Genomic DNA, 21,579 nt, shown 5'->3' with positions numbered 1-21,579 from the left:
TCCTCTGGAAATCATAAAGTGTAAAAATTGTCTTATCGTGAAGTACAGGAATTAAGCAGAAAAAGGAATCAGGAGTACATTTAACGGCAAGCAGAAAATCTAGCAGCAGCGATAGAAAACAGTATCAGTCTTAACTCTCTCTTTTTAGAATAATTAAGTGCAGGCCTACACATGGAAGCACTAACCAATCCTTTACTATGTGGCCTCAGTGGGAATCCCTATAATAGAGCCAGACAGTCATTCTAGGGCCAGTTCTTACGTTGCATGAGCAACGTATCTCATGCTCCCCCATAGCTGCTTCCCACTCCACCCTGGTCCTATTAAAAGAGAGATTATGTGGGAGGGGATAATGACATGGTGACTTGCTACAGCAGCCTCGCCCCACCCCCTGGAAGGGGCCAGATTGACATGGGATAGAACAACTTTGCCAGCCCCTCCCACATGACTTTGCGGTTTTAATTTTACTGGGATGACATAGGTAGCAACTGCAGGGAAGTAACAATCATGCTACTCCCCCTAAGGTAAAAACCCAGACCTTACTGCACATCCAAGAAACCTGAAAGTGCAGAATCAAATGATGTAAAACAGAAGTCTTTGACCTTTGCTGTAAACAACGTTCCCCAGGCCAAGAAATAAAAAGTGTGAGCCTCTCCAAGTGCAATTAAGGGGAAACAAACAATCCAGCCACAAGGCCAAATGAATCAGCGGGGCAAGGTGGGGTGGGGGAAACATGAATATCCATGGGAAAGGGGGTGGCACACTGAGAAAAGGAGCACCCACTGCCACCTTCAACAGAAGGCATCAGCTCTGTAGGGAAGCTGACCACATCACACTGTAAAAGCCCCCCCCCCCCCGTGTTAAGGGCTGGAGATTGCTAAACCTCAGAGGGAAACACCCCTGGCGAGAAGAGCTGTTAATGTTGGACTGTCCACAGTTCTGGCAGAGAAAGGGATGAAGCTAACAATTACAAATGTATTTTTCTTTAAAACTCCCTTCAAGCGAGAGAGGGTTTAGGATGTTACTCTTTTACTGGCATGAGAAGATTATAAAGGAGGCTTGGGAGATGGTTTTTCATTGGCCAGTTGCTTGTTTTTTAGGATTATAAATTTGTGTCCTGCAGAAGAGAACATCTCTTGCTATCCATATTTATTGTGTGTTAGTAGAAGCATTTTCACAATGCTAAGAGATTCCCGCATTACAATAATACAGAACACTTAACTCTTTTAAGTGTATTATATCTACTTATTACTGCTGCTACCACCACTATTACTATTGGTATTCACACATTTACATTGTACCTGCATCTGTGGAGGCCTTGGTTCACACATGCCGTGGTTCTTTGTTTGAATGTATCCCTTGGAACAGTTGAGGCACATTGTGTGGAGATCTTTTGTATTGGGTGAACCAGTTTTCAGTCTTGTTCCACAAACAAATATTTCTAGGAAGCAAATGGATAAGCATCCCATCTGGTGAATGTGTAGGTGTTGGGGGGAAACAAGCATCTTAAGTCAGGGTGGGGAACCTCCAGATGCTTTTGGACTCCAGGTCTTCTCAACTCCACCCATCATGGCCAATGATGAGGCAAGATGCCTTTTGTAGTTCAAAAACATCTGGAGGGGCACTGGTTTCCCACTCCTGGAAATCTTCAGATGGGGCTGGACGGGGGCAGTCTTGCTCCCTCTCCGCATGTACAATGTATAATAATTGAACAGACCTTAATTTTTTGTGTGTGTGTGACCAGTGCAAGCTAAAGCATGGTTCAGCTATGGAATCCCCTAAGTCAGCCTTTGCAAACCTGATGCCCTCTATAGTTGTTTCAGACTACAACTCCCATGAGCTCTAGCCAACACAAAGATGCTCATCTCCCCTTTACACTTCATGTACCCTTTGCTAGGAAAGCTAGTGTCAGTACAACACACATGCCTGCCACCACAATGATGGCTTTTAGAGAGGGCTGCCATATGTCCGGATTTTCCCAAACATTGCTGGGATTTCAAAGGCGGAAGTGACATCTGAGGGGGGGGGGGACTTCTGGAAGGTGGTGGTTTGTCCTAGATCTTCGGCGAGTAAGCTGAAAAATCACGCTTATTTGGCATTGAAAGCTCAAAAACTTCCAAGTTTTCCTTAAAAAACCCAAAACAACTTTTGGGGTGTCCTGTTTTTTACTTTTTGAAATATGGCAACCCTACTTTTAGAACAAAGCCTGGGAAACCTCAGTTTAAAGCCCTGCCAGTCCAAACTCAGAGTGACCGGAGGCAAGTTACTGTCTTTATAAGATGGGCAGATTGCATTAAGTCACATCACAGATGTATGAGGATTGTAAAGTGCTGTGGATATGTTTGAAGAATGCACTTTGTCCTTATCACAGGCTTTCCTTCAGTTTGCAGATATATTTGGCAACCAGGAAACAGCAGTTTAATTAGAATTCCTAGAAAGGATAATGTCCTCTTTCTGGTGAGCTTCTGCCAGTCAGTGTGGACCATACTGAGCTAGATGGACCACTAGGACAGTGGCTGGTTGGGAGTCATAATTTAACAGGGGAGATGTTTTTTTCAAGAGCACCCCTATACAGTTTGTAACCCATCCTCCCATGGGAGGGGTTCACACGACACCCCCAAATCCCACACCCCACCACAGGGGGCGTTTCACTGGTTAGAAAGCCAGTGCGGTGCAGTAGTTAAGAGGGTTGGACTAGGGCCTGGGAGAGACCAAGGTTCAAATCCCCTCTCGGCCATGAAGCTCAGGGGGTGACCCCCGGGACTGTTGTGGGGTTTAATTGAGGCAGAGAACCATGCACACCCCCTTGAGCTCCTTGGAGGAAAGATGGGCTATGAATACAATAAAATAAAAATTAGTTAATCAGAACGCTCTATGGCACATATTAGAGAGAGGGGGGGTCTCCATCATTGTCCCACTGAAACCAGTTGCTCTCCCAGTTTGGGCGACGGAAAGCGGGAAGGTCCCCTGCTCCAGCCTCCCGGCCGCCTCTCCGGCATCCCCGGCGAGGGGCTGAAGGAGGCCGCGCTCTGCCGAGCCTCTTGGGACTTGCTGAGTCCGGCAGGAGGCTGTGGGAGGGGGCAGAGGCGAGGCGGGCGCAGGGAAGCCGCCGCCGCCCCGCTCCTCCTGCCCCCCTTTGGCTCGGGGCTCGTCTGCCTTGGCGAACCTCGCCTTGCGCTGGAGGGAAGAGCCCTCCTCTCGGAGAGGCAGGGCAGGGCCCCTCCTCTGGAGCGCTGACGGTACCATGATATAATAATGATGGGTGGCGGAGCCCGCATTTGAACTTGCAGGGAAAGCGGGCTGGGTGCATCTGGGTGCCTGCAGCTCCCCAAGCCGGACTTCCACAGCCGGGGATCAGGTGTTCACCACCGGGGGGGTCACGAGGAGAAAAACTCCCGAGCCTGGACCAGCGACTAAGAAGCCCAGGGCTTGCATGAGGGCACTTCTGGATTAACAAGCACGCTGTGATTTTTATTTTTATTTTTTGGTGCTCCTTTCCAATCGTTCTTTTTTTCCTTGATTTTTTCCCCCAGTCTCTGCAATAAACTGCTTTAAAAGGTAACTATACCCTCCCCTCTAATTTTCTGCATTTGTCGGGTGGGGAAGGTTCCCACCATGTAGGATTCCGCTGCTGTGGCCACTCCAGTTTACCTGTGAAACAAAGAGTTTGGGGAAAGAGAAAAGGGGGCGAGGCGGAAGGAGTGGATTGTTACTTAAAGAAAAAGAAAATCTACGGATCTGGGGCGCAAAGCAAAAGGGTTCCTTTTTGGTGGGAACCACAAGTTCTGGGGAGAGGGGGGTGGGAAAGAGAGAGAGAACAAAGAAAAGTGAAAAGAATGGAGGAAGTGTGTGTGGCCGGAGTAATTGAATGGCAGGCAAGGTAGAGTTGGGAGTTTGGCGGCTCTCAAACGGTTAATGGCAGGGGGAGAGAGAGAGAGAAAGAAAGAAAGAAAGAGAAGTCTTTGTAGGGGCTTGAATGCACAAAGCGGAGCTGGAGGAAGGAGGTGGTAGAAAGCCGGGTGGGTTTCATTATTGTTACGATGATTATTGCACTGATCAGGTTCGGCTGAATGGGCTTGAACAGCCCGCGAGGATGGTGGTGGCGAGGATGAGAGACCGCTTCCCAGCCACGCTGAGGTGGCTTGAGGGATTCCTGGGAAGCAGCCTTCCTCCTCCTCCTCCTCCTCCTCAGATTGGGGTGGGGGTCTCGGGAGATCTCCCGGGAGAAGGGGGTGAAAGAGAATAGAAACCCTCCAGCCCCACTGGTAGGCGACCGGGAGGAGGAAAGGGGGTCTCCCCCTTGTCCCCTCCCCTTGGCACCCCCAGCCGGCTTCAACTGGTCTTGGGGAACATTTCCACGTTTCTTTCCCACCGTCCTTCTCCTGCTCACCCACCGACACCTTTTTTTGTGTTTTAAAGTGTGCGGAGAGAGAAATGGGGACGTTGAATTGGCGGGGGAAGCCCCTCCGGTGAAGCAGGAAAGCGTTGGGGAAGTGACCGGAATTCCCTTTGCATCGGCATTTGGTTCAGAAAGAAACGTGAATGCTCCAGGAAGGCTTCGGCGAGGCATCTGTCTGTCTGTCTCTAATCAGTTTCCTACCCAGATTTCCGACAGGAGTTGCTGGAAAGGAGTTCAAGAGGCTAGAACGCTTTGAGGAAGTGGGAGGGAGGGGGAGATTAAGGGGGGGGGATGAGAGCCAACCCCCAAACTTTAATCTTGACCCACTGCTCCAGATTGCAAAACGCATCATCCCGAGGGGGAGGCAACTCCATCCAGAACTGAGTTCAGACTTGGCAGGTCAGAAAGAGCGAATGTGCAACATGGAAAAAACTGAGGGTGGGTGTGGTGGTGGTGCGGGGGGGGGGGAGGGGATGGAAAGAGTAAGAGTTTTGTTTTCGTGCACTGAAACGTTGTGTCGGAGGATGGAGCGTTGTTTGGTCTGCTTCGGGCCGGTTGCTTATGTTTCAGGCGTGCTGGAGGAGGAGGAGGAAGAGGCGGGCGGGGTGGAGAGGATCTTTCCCCGCTCGGGTTTGCTTTTGGTGCGCGCCTGTGTCTCTGCACAAGGGAGTTTGCGTCCGGGGGAGAAGCTCCTCCGAGGTTTCTTCTGTGCAAAAGGAGCGATGTGCAACTTCCCAAGCCACCGCCAGCCCCTCTGGCGGGCTCCAAAATGTCACTGGGGGTGGGGCGGCGGCGGGTCAGGATTTTCTCCACGGCAGGAAAAGTCTATGTCATCGCCATCGGTTCGGCAAGGAACTGCTTCTTTCCCCAGCGCAGCTGCTTTCTTTTAGACAGACTCCCCACCCCTCCCAGTCCGGGTGTGTGTGTGGGGGGGGGGGGGAAGGGATTTTTTTGGGCAGATTTTTTAAAAAGTTGGCTGCAGCTGGGGGGAAAGCCCATCCAAAGACGCCCCCGCGCATCCTCCTCCTTCCAGGGTCCGGGACGCAAGCTCTTCTTCCCCATTTTGCAGGAAGTCTTGCTTGAGCAAATGAATGGGCCGCTTTGCAAAGAGGGCTCCGCCGCTTGCAGCTTCCTGCTCCAGTCCCTTTCGGGTTCCGATGGACCACGCTTTAAAAAGCCCAGGACGTAGAAAGGGCAGGTTTGAAAGCGCGGAGCGCTCACCTCATCCACCCCGAAGTCGGAAATCTAGGAATCGGACGCTTTTTTGATAGACCCCCGGCTCCCCCTGCTGGGGAAACTGCGAAGGAAGGCTGGAGGCGGGGAAGGGAAAGTTCATTCACACAAGTATTCTTGGGCAAGCATCTTCTCTCACTAGGGAGAACACGATACTTGCACGCATTGCGCTACCTCGGGGATTCTTAATGCCACAAGAGATCACCAATTAATGCCTTCTAGCCGTCTTCCCGATCATTTAGCAAGTTTTTTACGGTTCCTTTCCATGCGCAACTTTTCTTGAACTTGGAACGGAATGTTATTACCGTAGACAATAAACGTTCTGTACGTACCACAAATGTTGTGGGGAATAAATTTTGCTATCGTAACGAAAAGATAATTTATCAGTTCATTCAAGCTCCGTTTGAACCGGCTTAATTTGAGCCAGGGATCTCACAATGAATTTATTTATTTATTTATTTATGCCGGAGCGAAAGTCTGGAGCACGTGAAAAGTAATAATACAGAGGCGTGGGCTCCGGACTAGTTTGATGACTGCATCAAGCGATTAGCGATGCCTTTGCATGTGTGAATGAATGAGCCTTTGCAGTTCACAAAGAGAATATTCACACATCCGGGCACGTCCTAGCATTCTGGAGATAACTCTTATTTTCAGCGGAGCCAGTTCACACATTGGATTTAAAAAGCCGCATGCACGTGGGAACTGACTCCTTGAGCATAGTCAGGGTGTGTGTGTGTGTGTGTTTGGAGGGGGTGCGGTGGGGGGGGGGCGTTCTTTCCTGCTGCACACATCTGGAAGTAGGGATCGGGCTTTCAAGTAAGGAGGCAAGTCTTTCCGGCAGACTTTATTTACTTTTTCATGCAGCCAGGCAGCGGTATCTGTATCTCTCCAGATGTTTCGGGACTCCAGCTCCCACCAGCATGACCAATGGGCAGGAATGATGACGGGCCACCCACCGGCTCGGATTCCCTGCCACAGAGTATCGTCAGGGTACAAGACCCCGAGTTGCTTAGTCTTATGTCAGCGAGGAGCATACCATTGGAAACAGGAACCCCAGCTGCCCCCCAACCTTTCCGTTAGTCTTGCCTCGGACCACCTTTCCTTTTCCACGCGGACTCCCTTGATTCGAATCTTTGCTTCCTTCCCACTTAATGGCCCGAGTCCTTTCTCTTTCTTTCAAAAATGGAAACGAAACCAACACGTGATAAGAAGCCCCAGTTGGGATCTTCTGGACCCGAGGCTTTTAGCTGCCTCGGAGTGATGCCTAATTAAGACGCGCTCCAAGACAGGCAGCGAAACCCACGTTTCCTTGGCGAGACCCTTTGCTTGGCTTTTCTTCCGGAGCGGGCGGGCGCGAAAGGGCGAAGAGATCCCCACAGACTCCCCATAGAGACTCTGCACAAATGCAGTTTCCGATGAAGATGGGTCCCGCCTCTGAGAACGGGGGCAGAAGGGACCGTGTCACATTTCGGATTTGATTCCCAATGGAGATGGAGCCAGGAATCTGGCAAAAAGGCTGAGCAGTTCCCGCCAGCTGTTGTTAAAAATAAAATAAATCCGGGATCCATAATGCGCCCCTTTCCCACTCCCCATAGCAGAGCAGGACCTGGGGGGGTGGGGGGCGCGCCCTGGGCGTCGCCTCCTGCCTACTCCCGCCGTGCCTGGGAGCGGGAGCCTGGGAGGTCTGGTTCTCCCGGAGCCACGTGGACTGAGGAGGTTCAGCTGGGAGGCAGTCTTGCTCCTCCTTTGTCCTTGCCTGTCTCGTGTAAAGTTAGGAGCTGCTGCGGAGCAGTTTGCCCGGCGCCTTTTGTCTAACGACGACAAGAGCCAGGAGAGAGAGAGGGAGAGAAAGAAAGAGAGAGGGAGAGAAGGGCTGAAAAGTCAGAGAGGTGACCCGGGAGACGTTCCCGGAATATTAAGGTCGTCTGCAACAGCGGCTGCGGAAGGAGGCGTGCATCCCGCGGGTTGCTTTATTAGCGACATGGCCAGGCTGAATGGCAGGGGAGGACACGGGCAAGTGGAAGGAGGCCACCGTGGGGCGAGGTGCCATTGCGAGCAATTGCCAGGATTAGCTGGTTTGTTCCCCCACCCCCAACCCAAAAGTGCTGTGGGAGACTTTCCTGGTTTGCTATGACATCAGCTTCAGAAGACAGCCAATGAAACTGCTTGCTTCACATGCATGAAGCAGACAAAGAATGTCTTAGGTGGGAGCAGGAGGAGAGGCCCGCTGAATCAGACCAAGCAAAGGGTCTGTCTCCTTCAGCATCCCGTTTCACACAGGGGCCGCCCAAATGCTTTGGGGAAGCAGGCCATAAAAGCAACAGTCCTCTTCCATTGTTTTAATCCCCCACCATCTGGAACTCGGAGGTATAGTGCCCCTGAATCTGGAGGCTCCATCTAGTCCCCCTGACTTACAGTCAGAGACGGACATTTTTGTCGTTGATTTGTCTTAGTCCACTTTTTAAAGTGTATTGTAGTGGGGATTGGGAATGGCCAGTGAAGTAGGTTGTTGCCTTCAGAATAGCAGGACCAAGTGAAAAATGTTTAAATATATCCCAGCACAATTTCAAGTATCATCACAGCACAGTTAATGCCTTTTCTCTCTCTCTTTGGCTTTGAAAACCAACATAGCTAGTCTTTTGAGCCTGTTCTACAACAAGTGGTTAGGATCTATGTATTGCACAGAACAGGGATATGGCAATACCCCACCCCAGTAATTCACTTGTTATTGCTGTGTACATTGAGCTGCCTGGGGAACATGAGGAATGAGGATACAGTACTATAGAAAATATCAGGGCAGCACAACCAATATATTTTGTGTCATCTTCCTTAAGATGCCAGCTTGCCTGTATAGGGCAGATTTGAATCATAAATTGCCTTTTATGTACCACTGCTCTGACCCGACCAATTGTACCTTTACATCTTATCCACATACTGCCAGCTCTCAAAGGCATGTTGTCACCCTAGGAAAACTACATCCTCTCAGCTGACATTCCCCAGTTGTCCACATGCAGACACACAGGCCCTGCAAGCAGTTGCACAGAGACCCATTGCAACACTCCCAACAACTCATCCTTGCTACTGGTATCCCTGGAATTGCTCTCCACAGCTGATGTTGCTTCCATCCTCCCTGCACCAAGCTCTGGAGCCTAATTTTTCTTGTGACTCTGTCTGGAGTCTTCAGGATTCCTTGATAGACTCTGCCTCCCCCTCTGTCAATGGGTTTCATGCCTCCCCCTTGGAATTTCAAGGGTACCCAAAGTATGTTGTGATGGCCTAGACACCCAACAGCTGGATGATGTCAAATTTGATGAAACTCGTTACCTGTTTAGAAAGGAAGGGGCACAAGACCTCCCTTTTCCAAAGGGTAGGGGAGCTGAAAGGGAGCCATATTCAGCCACACCACAGTGTTCCAAAGCAATGCATCAGTTCTATCAAACCTGACAGCATGTTCGCCACAGAGCACAAAGTGCACAAATGTGTGACCCTGTCCTCCTAGAATTTGGATGGGAAATTATGGGCTCAGAATGACCCTCCACTGCCGTGGCAGGGGGTTTCTAAATGCACAGAGATTCTCCTTCTACTTTGCTCCCCCTCCCAGTTCTCCATGCAGACTCTGACTTTGTACATAAATATGATTTAGTCATTAGTACTTATTTATCATCATGCGTTAAGTCCTAGTCTGCAAACATCACAGGAGGCCAATAAACACCTTGAAATAGTCAAGAGTGCAAAGGCAAATAGGACCAGGGGTCAAGATGGAGGCACTGACCCAGGTAATCTTCTCAGTAATCCTTGCTGAGAGAGATGCCAGGCTGGGAACTCAAGGGGGACCTGCCATTTGTCTGGGTGGACTGAGCCTCAGTGATGGATAGGCAGCAATGATGTAACCACTTGGGTAGATATGCAAATGAGGAGTCCTGCAGTGATGGAATGATCAGACAGTGCCTTTGTGTGGAGATGGGAGCAGTCCTCTTTCGTAGACTCCCTCCAGTTCCGATGTTGTCGCATCCCATGGCAGCCTATCAATGGCCATGTTCCCGCTGATGATCAGAATGAAAGAGCTCTCTATATGGAGGGACATTCCAGGTGCAGGATTAGCAGGAAAGGAGACGGATGTCTGCCGCTGCTGCTGCTGCAAGGACATGAATGTTATGATGACTGCCTCAGTGTATGGCTATTTCTAGATGGGGACAGACCGTGATATGAATCGGAGAAGTTTGGCATAACGTAGAGTTCAGCATAGGCCCCCGTAAGCAAGCCAGTATTCATCATCATTCGGTCCTCCCTGTACTGAAACAGGATGAACATGTGGGATTGCTTTCACACACCTCTTTATCCCCAGACCTTCTGAGATATTCCATCATTTAGGGATATCCCACACAATGTGGAAAAGAGATGTTTGCATCAAGTGTTGCAGCAGAGAACACAATGCCATTTGAAGCTGACCTGAGTGCTTGCAAACAAACCTTGTGCAATAACAAAGTGCCTAGGAGCTGGGCATTTGTTGTCTCTTTAAATCATAGAATCATGGAATTGTAGAGATGGAAGGGACCACAAGGGTCATCTAGTCCAACTCCCTGCAGTGCTGGAATATTTCAAATAGGTTTCTCTTTTCAGAACTGATTGTGTGCACTGGACATACAGTAGACATCTCTTTTCTGTATCATCTGAAACATCCTTCCTATTTCCTTGTCACATGAAATGGGAAGAGTGTCCCTGATACAATTCTGGGGGGTGGGTGCGTGACAAGAGTATCTTATCATTTCAAACTTTAATATTTAAATCTGATGTTCCTCTAGCACATTCATGTTTTTGCATGCCAGCCTTATTGCAGAAGGATTCTTAATATGGTGGCGGCTAACAGGTGTCCCTGCTAATGCATTTGAAGAATCCATACTTCATTATATCTTTGCACATTTTAGGAATATTTAGCAACTTGGCAATAGATGGGGGTGAATCCAAATAGTTTTATTGTGTAGTTTTGAAGATTCTTGTTAGCAGCTTTTTAAAAAGACTTGACCCACTTGAAGAATGGAGAGCAGATATTCTAGGACAGACTTTGCCAGCCTGGGGCCCTCCAAATGTTCCCAGCATTCTGGCCTTTGGCTGTGCTGGTGAGGCTGATGGGAACTGAAGTCCAAAACATCTGGAGCGGTTGAAGAAGTCTGCTCCAGGCACTTTAGGGGCTACATCTGCACTCTACATTTAAAGCAGGATCGTACAGTGGTGCCCCGCAAGACGAAATTAATTCGTTCCGCAATTTTTGTCGTCTAGCGAATTTTTCGTCTTGCGAAGCACGAAATCCCATAGGAATGCATTGAAAATCAATTAATGCGTTCCTATGGTCAAAAAAAGTCCAAACAAAGCCAAATTTGGTACAACAACAGTTTATTAACTGCTCTTTAAAGTCACACATACTGTAAAGAGCAGTTCAAAAACTGAAGGGAAAATAAATTAACTTTATAAACAAAACATGTCTTTGTTTTTAGACAAAGAAAACAAAGTCGCGAGACGTTTTCGTCTTGCAAAGCAAGCCCATAGGGGAAATTCGTCTTGCGAGGCAAATCAAAAACGGAAAAACCTTTCGTCTAGCGAGTTTTTTGTCTTGCGAGGCATTCGTCTTGCGAGGTACCACTGTAGTACTTTAAACAGGCATGGCTGTCCCCAAAGAATCCTGGGAACTGTCATTTGTTGATGGGAGAGCTGAAATCCCCCCTAGCAAGCTAAATTCTCCAAATTTCCCTAGGAAAGAGGGAGCAATTTCTAAACAACTTTGGGAATTGTAGCTCTGTGAGGAGATTAGGGTTCTCCTAACTCTCTGCACCCTTTACATACTACATCTCCCAGGATTATTTGGGGGAAGCCACAACTGTTAAAATAGTATAACAGTGTTTTAAATGTCTGGTGTGGAGATGGACAGATTCATTAAAATATCAATACCCAAGAGCAGTGGTATTTTTATAGGAAAAAAGGTGTCTGAACTCACCATGTGCACTTTCCTTGTTCTCTTAGAATGGCGATGGTGCCCACCTGAGAGGTGCTAGAACCAGGGCTTTTTTTCAGCAGGAAATCGCTGGAACTGTACTGGCCCATAAGTAAAAGAAATCCAAACTCCACCGTAGAGCAATATTTTTATTAGGCCAACCGACATGCCATAAAATTGTGTGCAAACATTTGAGTTCTTCAGAACTCTTCATCAGACCAGATGCGGCCAGATGTTTCACCACCAGCCAACTCTCTCTCCCTCACACTTCCTTTGTTTACCATAGTATGATGAGTTATGGAGAACTCAAAAGCTTCCACACTCTTTTTGTGACATTCTAGTTGGCCTAAGGAAGGCATTGCCTTAATATGAATTTGGGGCTTTTTTTTTACATGTTAGCTAATAGGAGAGAGAGATTTGACCAAATGACTGCCCTTGGGCAAGGCATTCTACTCCTAAGAATACACCCTCCAACGTTTCTCCAATGAAAAAAGGGACTTCTTAAGGGAAAGCAGGACATTGCAGGATCAAATCAGAAACCAGGACGGCTTCTGTAAATCTGGGACTGTCCCTGGAAAATAGGGACACTAGGAGGGTCTGAGTAAGGAACCACTTTCCACCCACCCATCTATCCAAAGTGGGCCAAAAGTCTGCTAGGCTGGCTTGCCTCACAGCAAAATAATAATAATGCTGTAGAATTATTATTATTATTATTATTATTATTATTATTATTATTATTATTGAATATATATACTCCGCCCAATACCCAGAGGTCTCAGGGCAGTTCACAGAACAAAATCAAAATATAAAACCACAAAATATAAATCAAAATAAAAACAACAAGCCAATACCACCCCCCAGAAGGTGCTTCAGCACATGGAGCCCCTTCTCTGCCTTGCTTTCTTCCAAGATCCCAAGGGGCGCATATCAGAGAGGCTCCGGCTCGTTCTGGTCCTCCAAATCCATGCTTCCAACTCTCATACCTGGACTAGGGAGAGCTGAGCCCAGCGGGAGAAGCGTTAGCAGAGGTGGTGGCTGCTAAAAAAGGCCCTGTGAGCCCAGTGCCAGCGCCGCCTGCCTGCCTGCCTGCCTGCCTGGCATTGGTCAGCCCAGGCTGTGCTGCCCACCCTCCCCCTGAAGCACCTGGGCTGGTGACAGCGACTGCCCTGGCAAGGCTAGAGCCGCACACAATATGGTGGAGTTGAGCACTGCAGGCAGCCACCACCTTGGCACATCCGGGGCTCCTGTCCCATTACTCTCCCTGGGGCCACCAAAATCAGCCTCGCGGGCCACGTGTGGCCTATGGGCTGTGTGTTGGACCACTTCTGGTTTAGTTGGAGTCTCCCTTATTGTAATCCATTGGTTTGGGTCCTACCCTTTAGAGCAGGAACAAACTACTGGTAGCTAGGTCCATCTGTGGCTGAATGTTTCTTTGCTTTAGTTGTGCAGAGTCTCTGGTTGCATTCAGACGACACTTTATTCTGTGTTCTCAATTTCTTTATTGGATAATTTCTGTGTTTCATGTGCTCTTTCACATGTTGCAAAAGCAGCTTCTGAAAATCGGGATTCAATGGAAGTTAAGCACTCATTCTGTTTTAATTGCTTCCAGAAAAAATCCATTTGCAACCTCGTTAACCTAGAAAATCGTGGGAGCTTTGTGCTGTAATTTTCCTATGGTTTTCCATGGATCGTGCCATGTGATGAAATCTGGGGTAATATTCTTGACTACAGTTCTTTCCTGACATTTTCACGGGGAAACAGAAGCCCACATGTGTGTAATGGGTGGCAACATGTCCAGTGATGTTAACTGTTGTGTCACAACACACCCACTGAAATTCAGCGTGACATGGCAGTACAGTATGTTGATGAAAAAGCCACAGTTCCTTAACACATTGGGCAATGCAGTGTAAAAGGGACTTCCTAAGGGAAAGCAGGACATTGAAACTGGTATAGAAGCACTAGCATTGTAATCAGGAAAACTAATGCAATAATGCCCATGTCTGAATGCACTCTCTGTCTAATTAAGAACCCTGGAATACCAGTGTTTTGTGTGTTTTTGTGAGTGTGTGCAGGTGACAGGGAGCTGCAAGAGGAGACAGGCCAGTGGCTCCATAGAATCATAGAACTGTAGAGTTGGAAGGACCTTGAAGATCATCTAGTCCAACCCCCTGCAGTGCAGGAATATGCAGCTGTCCAATACGGGGATTGAACTTACAAACGTGGCATTATCAGAACTACGTTCTAACCAACTGAGCTAACCAGGGTCCATCCACACTTCCCCTTCCCTCACATGACTGTAAATATATGCGATGGGGAGAATGGATATCTAGGGCTTGACTTCCCGACATCCACACATCAAATCTGCACAAGATGTAACCCAATAATTTGAGCACAGCCTACCAGGCCTGCCAGTAACTCATTTCTGCAGCTCCTGTCAAGCAGCAAAAACAGAAGGTTGACAGTGGTTGGCTCCACACATGGCTGGTGGCCTCCTTTTTTTGCTTGGTGAGATAGAAATTATGCAGGCTTCTGCTCTGTATGTAGATCTGTGTGACACAAACCTTTCAGAAGTTTTCAGAGTATGGGAACACTTTAAGTATGGTGTGAAGAGACAGAAGCAAGGACCAAAGCATGCCTTGGGGGAGTCAGTCGTTTTGAGGTTCTGGCAGCCAGTCCATAGCAAGCGATAATGAGCTCATCAAGAGACTGTGATTAATTGAATATGGCCGAAATTAACCAACTGTGAGCAACAGAGCAATTAATCAACTGGCAGTAATGTGGTGAAACTGGCAAAGTTAATTAAACCGAGAGGAGAATATTTAAGCAGCAGCGTTTATGGTGAAACTAATCAGTGTTCAGCAATTAACGGTCCAGCAGAGAGTTTCAAAAGATGGGAGATGAGTTGATAGTGAACAATACAAAGTGCAAGTATATGTTAGGGCTGCTGCAATAATTTGCATCATAGCTTGTTAGCTGGGCATAGTAAGGAAGTGCTCGCTTGGGGTCTATGCCCATCGATAGGCCATGCCGAGACTTGGGCTTTTCAACTTCACTAAAAACAAGTAACATGCCAGAGTACCATGGCTTCTCAAAGACCAAGACTACAATCCTATGCATAGTCACTAGTGAGCAAGTCTAGCTGCCAGTGTGGTGTAGCGGTTAGGTTGTCGGACTAGGACCTGGGAGACCAGGGTTCGAATCCCCACTCTGCCATGAAACTCACTGGTCAGTCAATCTCACCCTTACCTAACTCACAGGTTTGTTGTGAGGATAACCTGGGGAGGAGGAGAATTATGTATGCTACTTTGAACTCCTTGGAGGAAAGATGGGATGTAAATTAAACAAACTGAATGAATAAAATGACACCAACCTTTGGAAACAGGAAATGGGAAGGCAAAACTATCCTGATACAAAGTAAACAGTGCTATAGCCTTCTGCTTGAATGAATGTAGTTATTTGAAGTAGATTCAGCAAATCTAGCAGTAGAGGTTGTTTCCTGTTATACTTTTTCTACAATCTTGTTGCGGTACTTCAGTTCACATAAAATACTTGGGGTAGGATTTAGCCATTAATTAAACCAGAAGGAACAACATCTGCATGTCTATTTTGGGGAGGATTAGATTAGAATCTCTGCACATTTTGTGTCTGAAAAAAGGAGTAAGACTCTTCTAAGTGAATAGAGATCCCCAGGGCTCTTTCACAGCAGCAACAGCAGATGAACAGGAAGAGACAAGCCTCTGATAGACTCTGCAGCCCAAGGAGCAAGGGTTTATTACATCTTTGATCACAACAAGAAGACTTTGAAAAATGGAGGAAGGAGCAGGGGACAGGCAAAACTTCCTTCCATCAAGGAACAAACAGTTCTGACAAGCAACGTAAGGATGGGAAAAGTCACAGCTCTTAACAGACTCTATTCCTGTTCATTTTTCATTGCAAGTGCTCCAAGCTCAGACATGTTTCCATCCAAGAAGCATCTCCTTGAATCTCTTTTGCTCAGATTTTTTGTGCACACACTGGCTTGATAAGAGATTGAAATTGCAGCATGCTCTCTCAGAGCTATGCAGATGGTTGCTCATCTACTCATTGGAGGCTGCCTCACACATTGTATTTTTCCAGCTTGTAGACCCCCCAAAGTGTGCATTCATAATGAGCCGTAGCCACATGACATGAAAAGCCATAGTTTCTGGCTTACCATGATCGAGCAACACAATGGCGCATGCTGCTCAGCCACTCCTCCTTTAAGCTTTGTTCTTGGCTTACTGCTTTCATTTTGAGACCATTTCACATGTAACACTAAGGCAAGCCTTGTGGCTTGTTTCTTGCAGCTGTAGACAGGGCAGAGTGAAAGGAGGGTGATTGAAGAATGTGCATTAGCATGCTGCTCATTCATGGTTTGTTGCTGTGGCATGCAAACCATGGCTTACAGTGACATTCAACGTGTGAATGTCAGCATGAGTGATCCTCGGCACGAGAGCCAAGAGAATCCAATGGATCATACCCATCCTTTCCTCTTGTTCAGTGAAATCAACTAAGGCAGCCTCAGTCCTGAACCCTGACCGGAAGGTGGCTTGAAATGGGTCTAAATCTGGTCTCAAGGCCCAGCACAGCTCTGTCTGGCCCTAAGGACTCTCCACAAACTTCTCCACTTACTGGTGATGCTTGAATGCTTCTGTCCACTGGTGCATGTTCCCTGGAAGATTGACCATAGAAGTGCTGCCTTGGGGACATCTGCTGCCTGAGGAAGCAGCCTCACCCTGCCTAATGGGTGGATAGGCCCCGTATCTGTCTATCAAAATTAGGTCACTTTAAAAAGCTTTCACATGCATTCTGTGTGTTCAGGGTCCATCCAACTCCACTGGCAGGGCAATATGTTGAAGAGGGGTGAGAGTATACAATATAGCATTTCTCAACTTGTTGCCTCATTCTGGTTGGGTTGCCTCCAAGTGACCTAGAAATAAGCTGGGTCAGCCGCAGCCTATTCACCTGAATAGGAGGGAAGCGCCCCAGGAGTATTCTTTTTTTAATATGCCTTCTCACTGAATGTATTGTGCTGCTACTGAAATCGGCTGGCTAATATTACACAGGATTAATAAAAATTCACCCTCGGAGGTTAGATTCCCAAGTCATTCTGAACATTTGAAGTTTTCTTATTATCTGCTAATGAACTGGAGTGGCGGTTTGACTAATTGTTTTTTTTTTTTAAAAAAAACCCCACCCATATTAAAAATGTATAGCTATGCCCTGTGATTTTTATTCACATTATTTAAAAAATGATGTTGACTTTACCTAAGGCCTTGGCTTTCTTCAAGCTGGAACACGTAATAAATGTGTTAAGGGTGAGAGCGACCATGTGAAAACAGGAAATTGTATTCTTTAAAAGCAAGATGAGAGAAAGACTCCTGAGTGAAAACTGGGGTTGAAGTACAGACTGCCATTTAGGCATCTTCTCTTCCAGCTGCAACAAGAGTCTGCCATTTTGTCCAAAGGGCTTATGGGCACCTGGTTAAAAAGTAGACTCAAATATGGTGCATTTGCTCTCCCAGTATATGGCTAGGAATACAATTTAAAAACCAGTTACCCTGGGTGCTACTTCAATGAATGGCAATGCGTTACATCCAATTAGAATAGTAACTGAGGATAGAGGTTGGTCAACAGGAACCATAGTTTTTGCATGGATCGTGCCCCAGGCTTTTCACCCTGGTTTCCATATGGAGAAGATCATTCCTGCCATCTGCTATAGAGGGGTGTTTCACAGTTCCACAGTTTCAACATTAACCCCTTGTACTGCATACCCTCCAAGTGTTCTGATCTCCGAGGGATTGTCCTGGAATTTCAAAAGACATCCTGGCTTCTGATTTGATCCCAGAATGTCCCTATTTTCCCTGCTGGTGCTGCTGCCACTGAGCTGAGGGAGGAGGAGGAGATGGAGCTTGTCCCAAGCAGTGGTTGCAGTGGCTACAAAGGAGCATCCATGGCCTCTCCATGGCTGGAGGTGGGCAAAGAGGAGGAGAGGCTGCGCTGGGTGGGAAGAAAGGGGGAGCAGAGCTGAGCAGAGCACAAGGATTTCTGATGCTTTTTAAAAAATGCTTTGTTTATCTGTGCCCAGTCTTGGCCCTTTCTAAAATTTATTTATTGGTGTGTGTTTTTCTTTTTGTAAATTTATCAAATAATGGAGGTGGTGGGCCTGTGTGCTGTGTCCCATTGGTTTGGTGATGCTAGCACTCACCCTTCTTCTGATAGGAAATGTTCTGCAGGGCGTGGGGACAAATAATTGGGGTTGGGGAGTGAGAAATGTCCCTATTTTCCTCTGAGGAATGTTGGAGGGTATGGTACTGGTACTGATCCACCAGAGGGAGGATTTGTTGTTAGACACCCCTGTTTGGGGGAATGTCTGTGCATGGGTCAAGGATCAAAATGGGGCTGGTGGGCTGGTGTTGATGTAAATAACTCTGGCATGCAACATTGAACGCCATGCTGTGTCTTGCAGTCAATTTTATTTGTTGTCTTGGTGTTAGCTCTGGTGGCAAGGAATTCTTACAGCATTAGAACAAAAAAAGTCTTTGTCCTCTTCATCCCTGCCAGAGGCAACCAATGGTATGAAGCGGGGACAGAGAAGAGGTAAAGGAAATTTGGAAAGAAACATAAACTTGGTACATTTTCAGCAGCAGCTTAGTACTCTGAGTTATATGCATTTTTGTTCTGAGATTAGCAATTGGGCTCCAGTTACTATGGACCAGAGATTTATGCCTCCCAAGTCCTAACTCCTGGTTTTCCAGTCTCTGTCCATACCCATTAAAAACTGCAGTATACATAGCTACTTCTCTCCAACACAAAAGTTGCCCTTGTGGATTATGGTAGCAAAGGCAAAGAAAAAAAATAGCCCATTCCCCAGTATAGTTATAGCACCCCAGAACTTAAAAGAGTGATCAGAGTGTCATGTTTTGGCAAAGCCATACAGAATTTAGAGAGAGACACATCAAGACTTGTTCCCACAGGGAGGAATTGCATTTGGATTGACTCGCAGGAGAGTGAAGATAGCAGGAAGGGCAGCTAATTGGCTCAACTATCGAAATTCCAGTGTCAGAAAAATTATTAATTAGGAGAAATTTAGTTGTGTACCACCAGGTCCTTTGTTTTAGGAATCCCTTGGGTTTGTAGGCCTCCCTTAACTCAAACTAACTACCACTGCATTACTAATACTACTTGACAGTGATGAATGTGGGTGATTTGTTTCCTGCAGTTCTGATCATGTTATACTGCAAATCTAAGCTCAGCAGTGAATGTGAAGGAAATGTTTTTTGGAAACACCATCATGCTCTTCCTCTGCTTCATTGCTGTTGCTAAACTCCAGGAGAAAGAGAGAGAAAGAAACTGATCGTCTTAACTAATCCCTTTCTCATTATATTCCTTATCATGAAAGAGAGAGCTAGCATGAAAGAGAGAGCTAGTCTGGGTTTCACCACCCTTGACACATGGTGACTTAGAGCACCTGAAGCAAAAAATGGCAGAGGGCTGTCCCCCAATTAAAGGATATTAATTAATCACAATTAATCAATCAAACTCAATAATATGACTTTTAATTGATTAATAAATGAAACTGTCAATTATTCCATATATATTGAAGCACCATTCAACTTTTGTGTTTAGGTTATACACACATCAGCCATAGCAGGCATAATGAGAGAAGAGAGATTCCTTGTATGTGGTTATGGGGAAGCGCCTATGTTAATGGCGCTTGTCACTTGCAGTCTGTGTGACTAGGATGGAAAGGCACCACTGGATAGAACCACTTGTCTAAAGAGCTAGAATAAAGACAACGAAATAGCCTGTAATTTGATAAATATATATAATTACCAGATCAAGTATTTACTTAGAAGCTTTTATAAGACCACAGCAGAGTACATTTAATTTATTTTGTGTTTTCATTTTTTGTAGGTCAAGATGTTAAAAAATCTCTTATGGATGTGTTGGACCTTAGCCATAACAGGTGCACTTCACAAAGGTAAGGACATTGTGGACCAGGAATATTTGCTGAAGCTGGCTTCTGTGAGAACTGGAGAAGTTGTCCTGATGTTTTTTGGCAATGGGAGTATGGCAATTATTCTGAAGCAATTAGTCTGACCTCCATAACTTTAATGTGTGTGTGGTTCCTTTGCCCTGATGGCTCCTAGTTACACAGAAATGAAGGAAAATCTCTGTATATTTATTTATTTAGGGTTGCCACTTCTTCCCCGCCCCTTTTTGGACAGTGTTCCTATTCGCCTTTAACAGCTGCTTGACAATAAAAATAACTAAGGAGTAAAAGCTTGTGCCGTTATCAACCTACGATGTTGGGGGAAAGAAGCATCTCAGCACCATGCAAGAGTTAGCAAAGGTTCAAGAGTTCCTGTTGGAAACAGAGATGACAGTGCTCTTCTCAGATTATATTCCCAGGGGGAATCAGCCAGTGAGAGAGCACTCTGTTCCTCATGTAACTGCTAGTTAATATTCTGAATGGGAGCTGAATAAAGTCCCAAGTTAATCCCTAGCTTCTCAAGGTAGGACTGGGAGACAATCCTGCAGCAAACCTTGGAGACCCAGCGCCAGCCAGTACCAAGCTAGAAGGACCAGTGGGTCTGTTTCCTATATTCCTATGTTGTTCTTCAGTGGTAGAGTACATGCTTTGCATGCAGACATTCCTAAATTCCTCCAAGTAGGACTAGGAGGGACTATTTTCTGAAACCTTGAGAAGTCGTTGTCAGTCACTGTAGACCAGCAGCAGACAACATGGTGCCCTCAGAATGTTGTTGGACTCTAACCTCCACCAGCTCCATCCAGAATGGCCTATAGCAGGCATAGGCAAACTTGGCCCTCCAGATGTTTTGGGACTACAATTCCCATCATCCCTGACCACTGGTCCTGTTAGCTCGGGATGATGGGAGTTGTAGTCCCAAAACATCTGGAGGGCTGAGTTTGCCTATGCCTGGCCTATAGAGGGGGTGCTAGCTTACACTAGTTGCTTGTCAATTATTTAGCTACCCACTGCTGCTGTGCCTATAAGAGCAGTTTGCTGTGCAGTCATTGTGAAGTGAGATAATGGTTATCTTTATTATACGCCAACTTTTGCACATCACACACATCAACCAGGCCTGTTATCTTCTGGTCTGTTGGCAAACCGAATACAGTGGTACCTCAGGTTAAGTACTTAATTCGTTCTGGAGGTCCGTACTTAACCTGAAACTGTTCTTAACCTGAAGCACCACTTTAGCTAATGGGGCCTCCTGCTGCTGCTGCGCCGCCCAAGCACGATTTCTGTTCTCATCCTGAAGCAAAGTTCTTAACCTGAGGTAATATTTCTGGGTTAGCGGAGTCTGTAACCTGAAGTGTATGTAACCTGAAGCATATGTAACCTGAGGTACCACTGTACTGCATTAATAGTTGATTGTAGCTAAACCAGAACACCTAGATTTACAGTACAAAGCATTTCCCACTGGGTTCCAACAGGACAATACCTGGTAAATAAGCATAGGATTCCAGCCTAATCTCAGACTAGATTATGGTGACTTCAGATGTTACAATATTGCTGTATGGAAAGAAGTACAACTTGTGATCTCACACATGCACATTGCTACATGATTATTCACATGTGACCATCTACACAGAGATTGCATGGTGATTCCCACACAGAAGTGTTTTCTGTGTAAAGAACGCTGTACCTTACGTTGCTTCAGTTGGTTCAACTGGTTTGTGGATTAAACCATTGACAGACTTTTATGGGCTATATATTCCACTGAGGTGGAGATTTCCATCATGATTTGCCCTGTCTGTTGCTAAGGTGGTACCTTTAATAGCAAGCTAAATGTATGTGTGACGTAAATGGAGGCATAATTTAAATATTTGCAACTGGGTGTAATCCCCTAACAGGAAAGAAGAATGTATAAAATCAAAATTAATTGACCTGCCTTACACTTTCATATTTTTCCAT

General features: G+C 46.5%; 1 protein-coding gene across 7 annotated transcripts in view; it reads left to right on the top strand.

Annotated features, from left to right (window-relative positions):
- Positions 1-3,063: 3,063 nt before the first annotated feature.
- Positions 3,064-21,579, top strand: part of VCAN (versican) — a 124,803-nt gene continuing 106,287 nt past the window's right edge. For 3 of the 7 annotated variants that reach the window (XM_077936239.1, XM_077936237.1, XM_077936235.1), the window contains exons 1-2: positions 3,065-3,555; positions 19,551-19,617. In XM_077936239.1, coding sequence (XP_077792365.1) covers positions 19,557-19,617 — 61 coding nt within the window. In that variant the 5' untranslated portion in view covers positions 3,065-3,555; positions 19,551-19,556. Of the gene's footprint in view, positions 3,556-4,708; positions 4,796-19,550; positions 19,618-21,579 lie in introns of those variants that run through there. The other 4 variants (XM_077936240.1, XM_077936236.1, XM_077936238.1 and 1 more) reach the window with 3 other exon arrangements.

The sequence above is a fragment of the Podarcis muralis genome, chromosome 11 (assembly GCF_964188315.1).
Source record: "Podarcis muralis chromosome 11, rPodMur119.hap1.1, whole genome shotgun sequence".
Classification (NCBI taxonomy): Eukaryota; Metazoa; Chordata; class Lepidosauria; order Squamata; family Lacertidae; genus Podarcis; species Podarcis muralis.
This window is presented reverse-complemented; position numbering and strand designations above follow the sequence as displayed.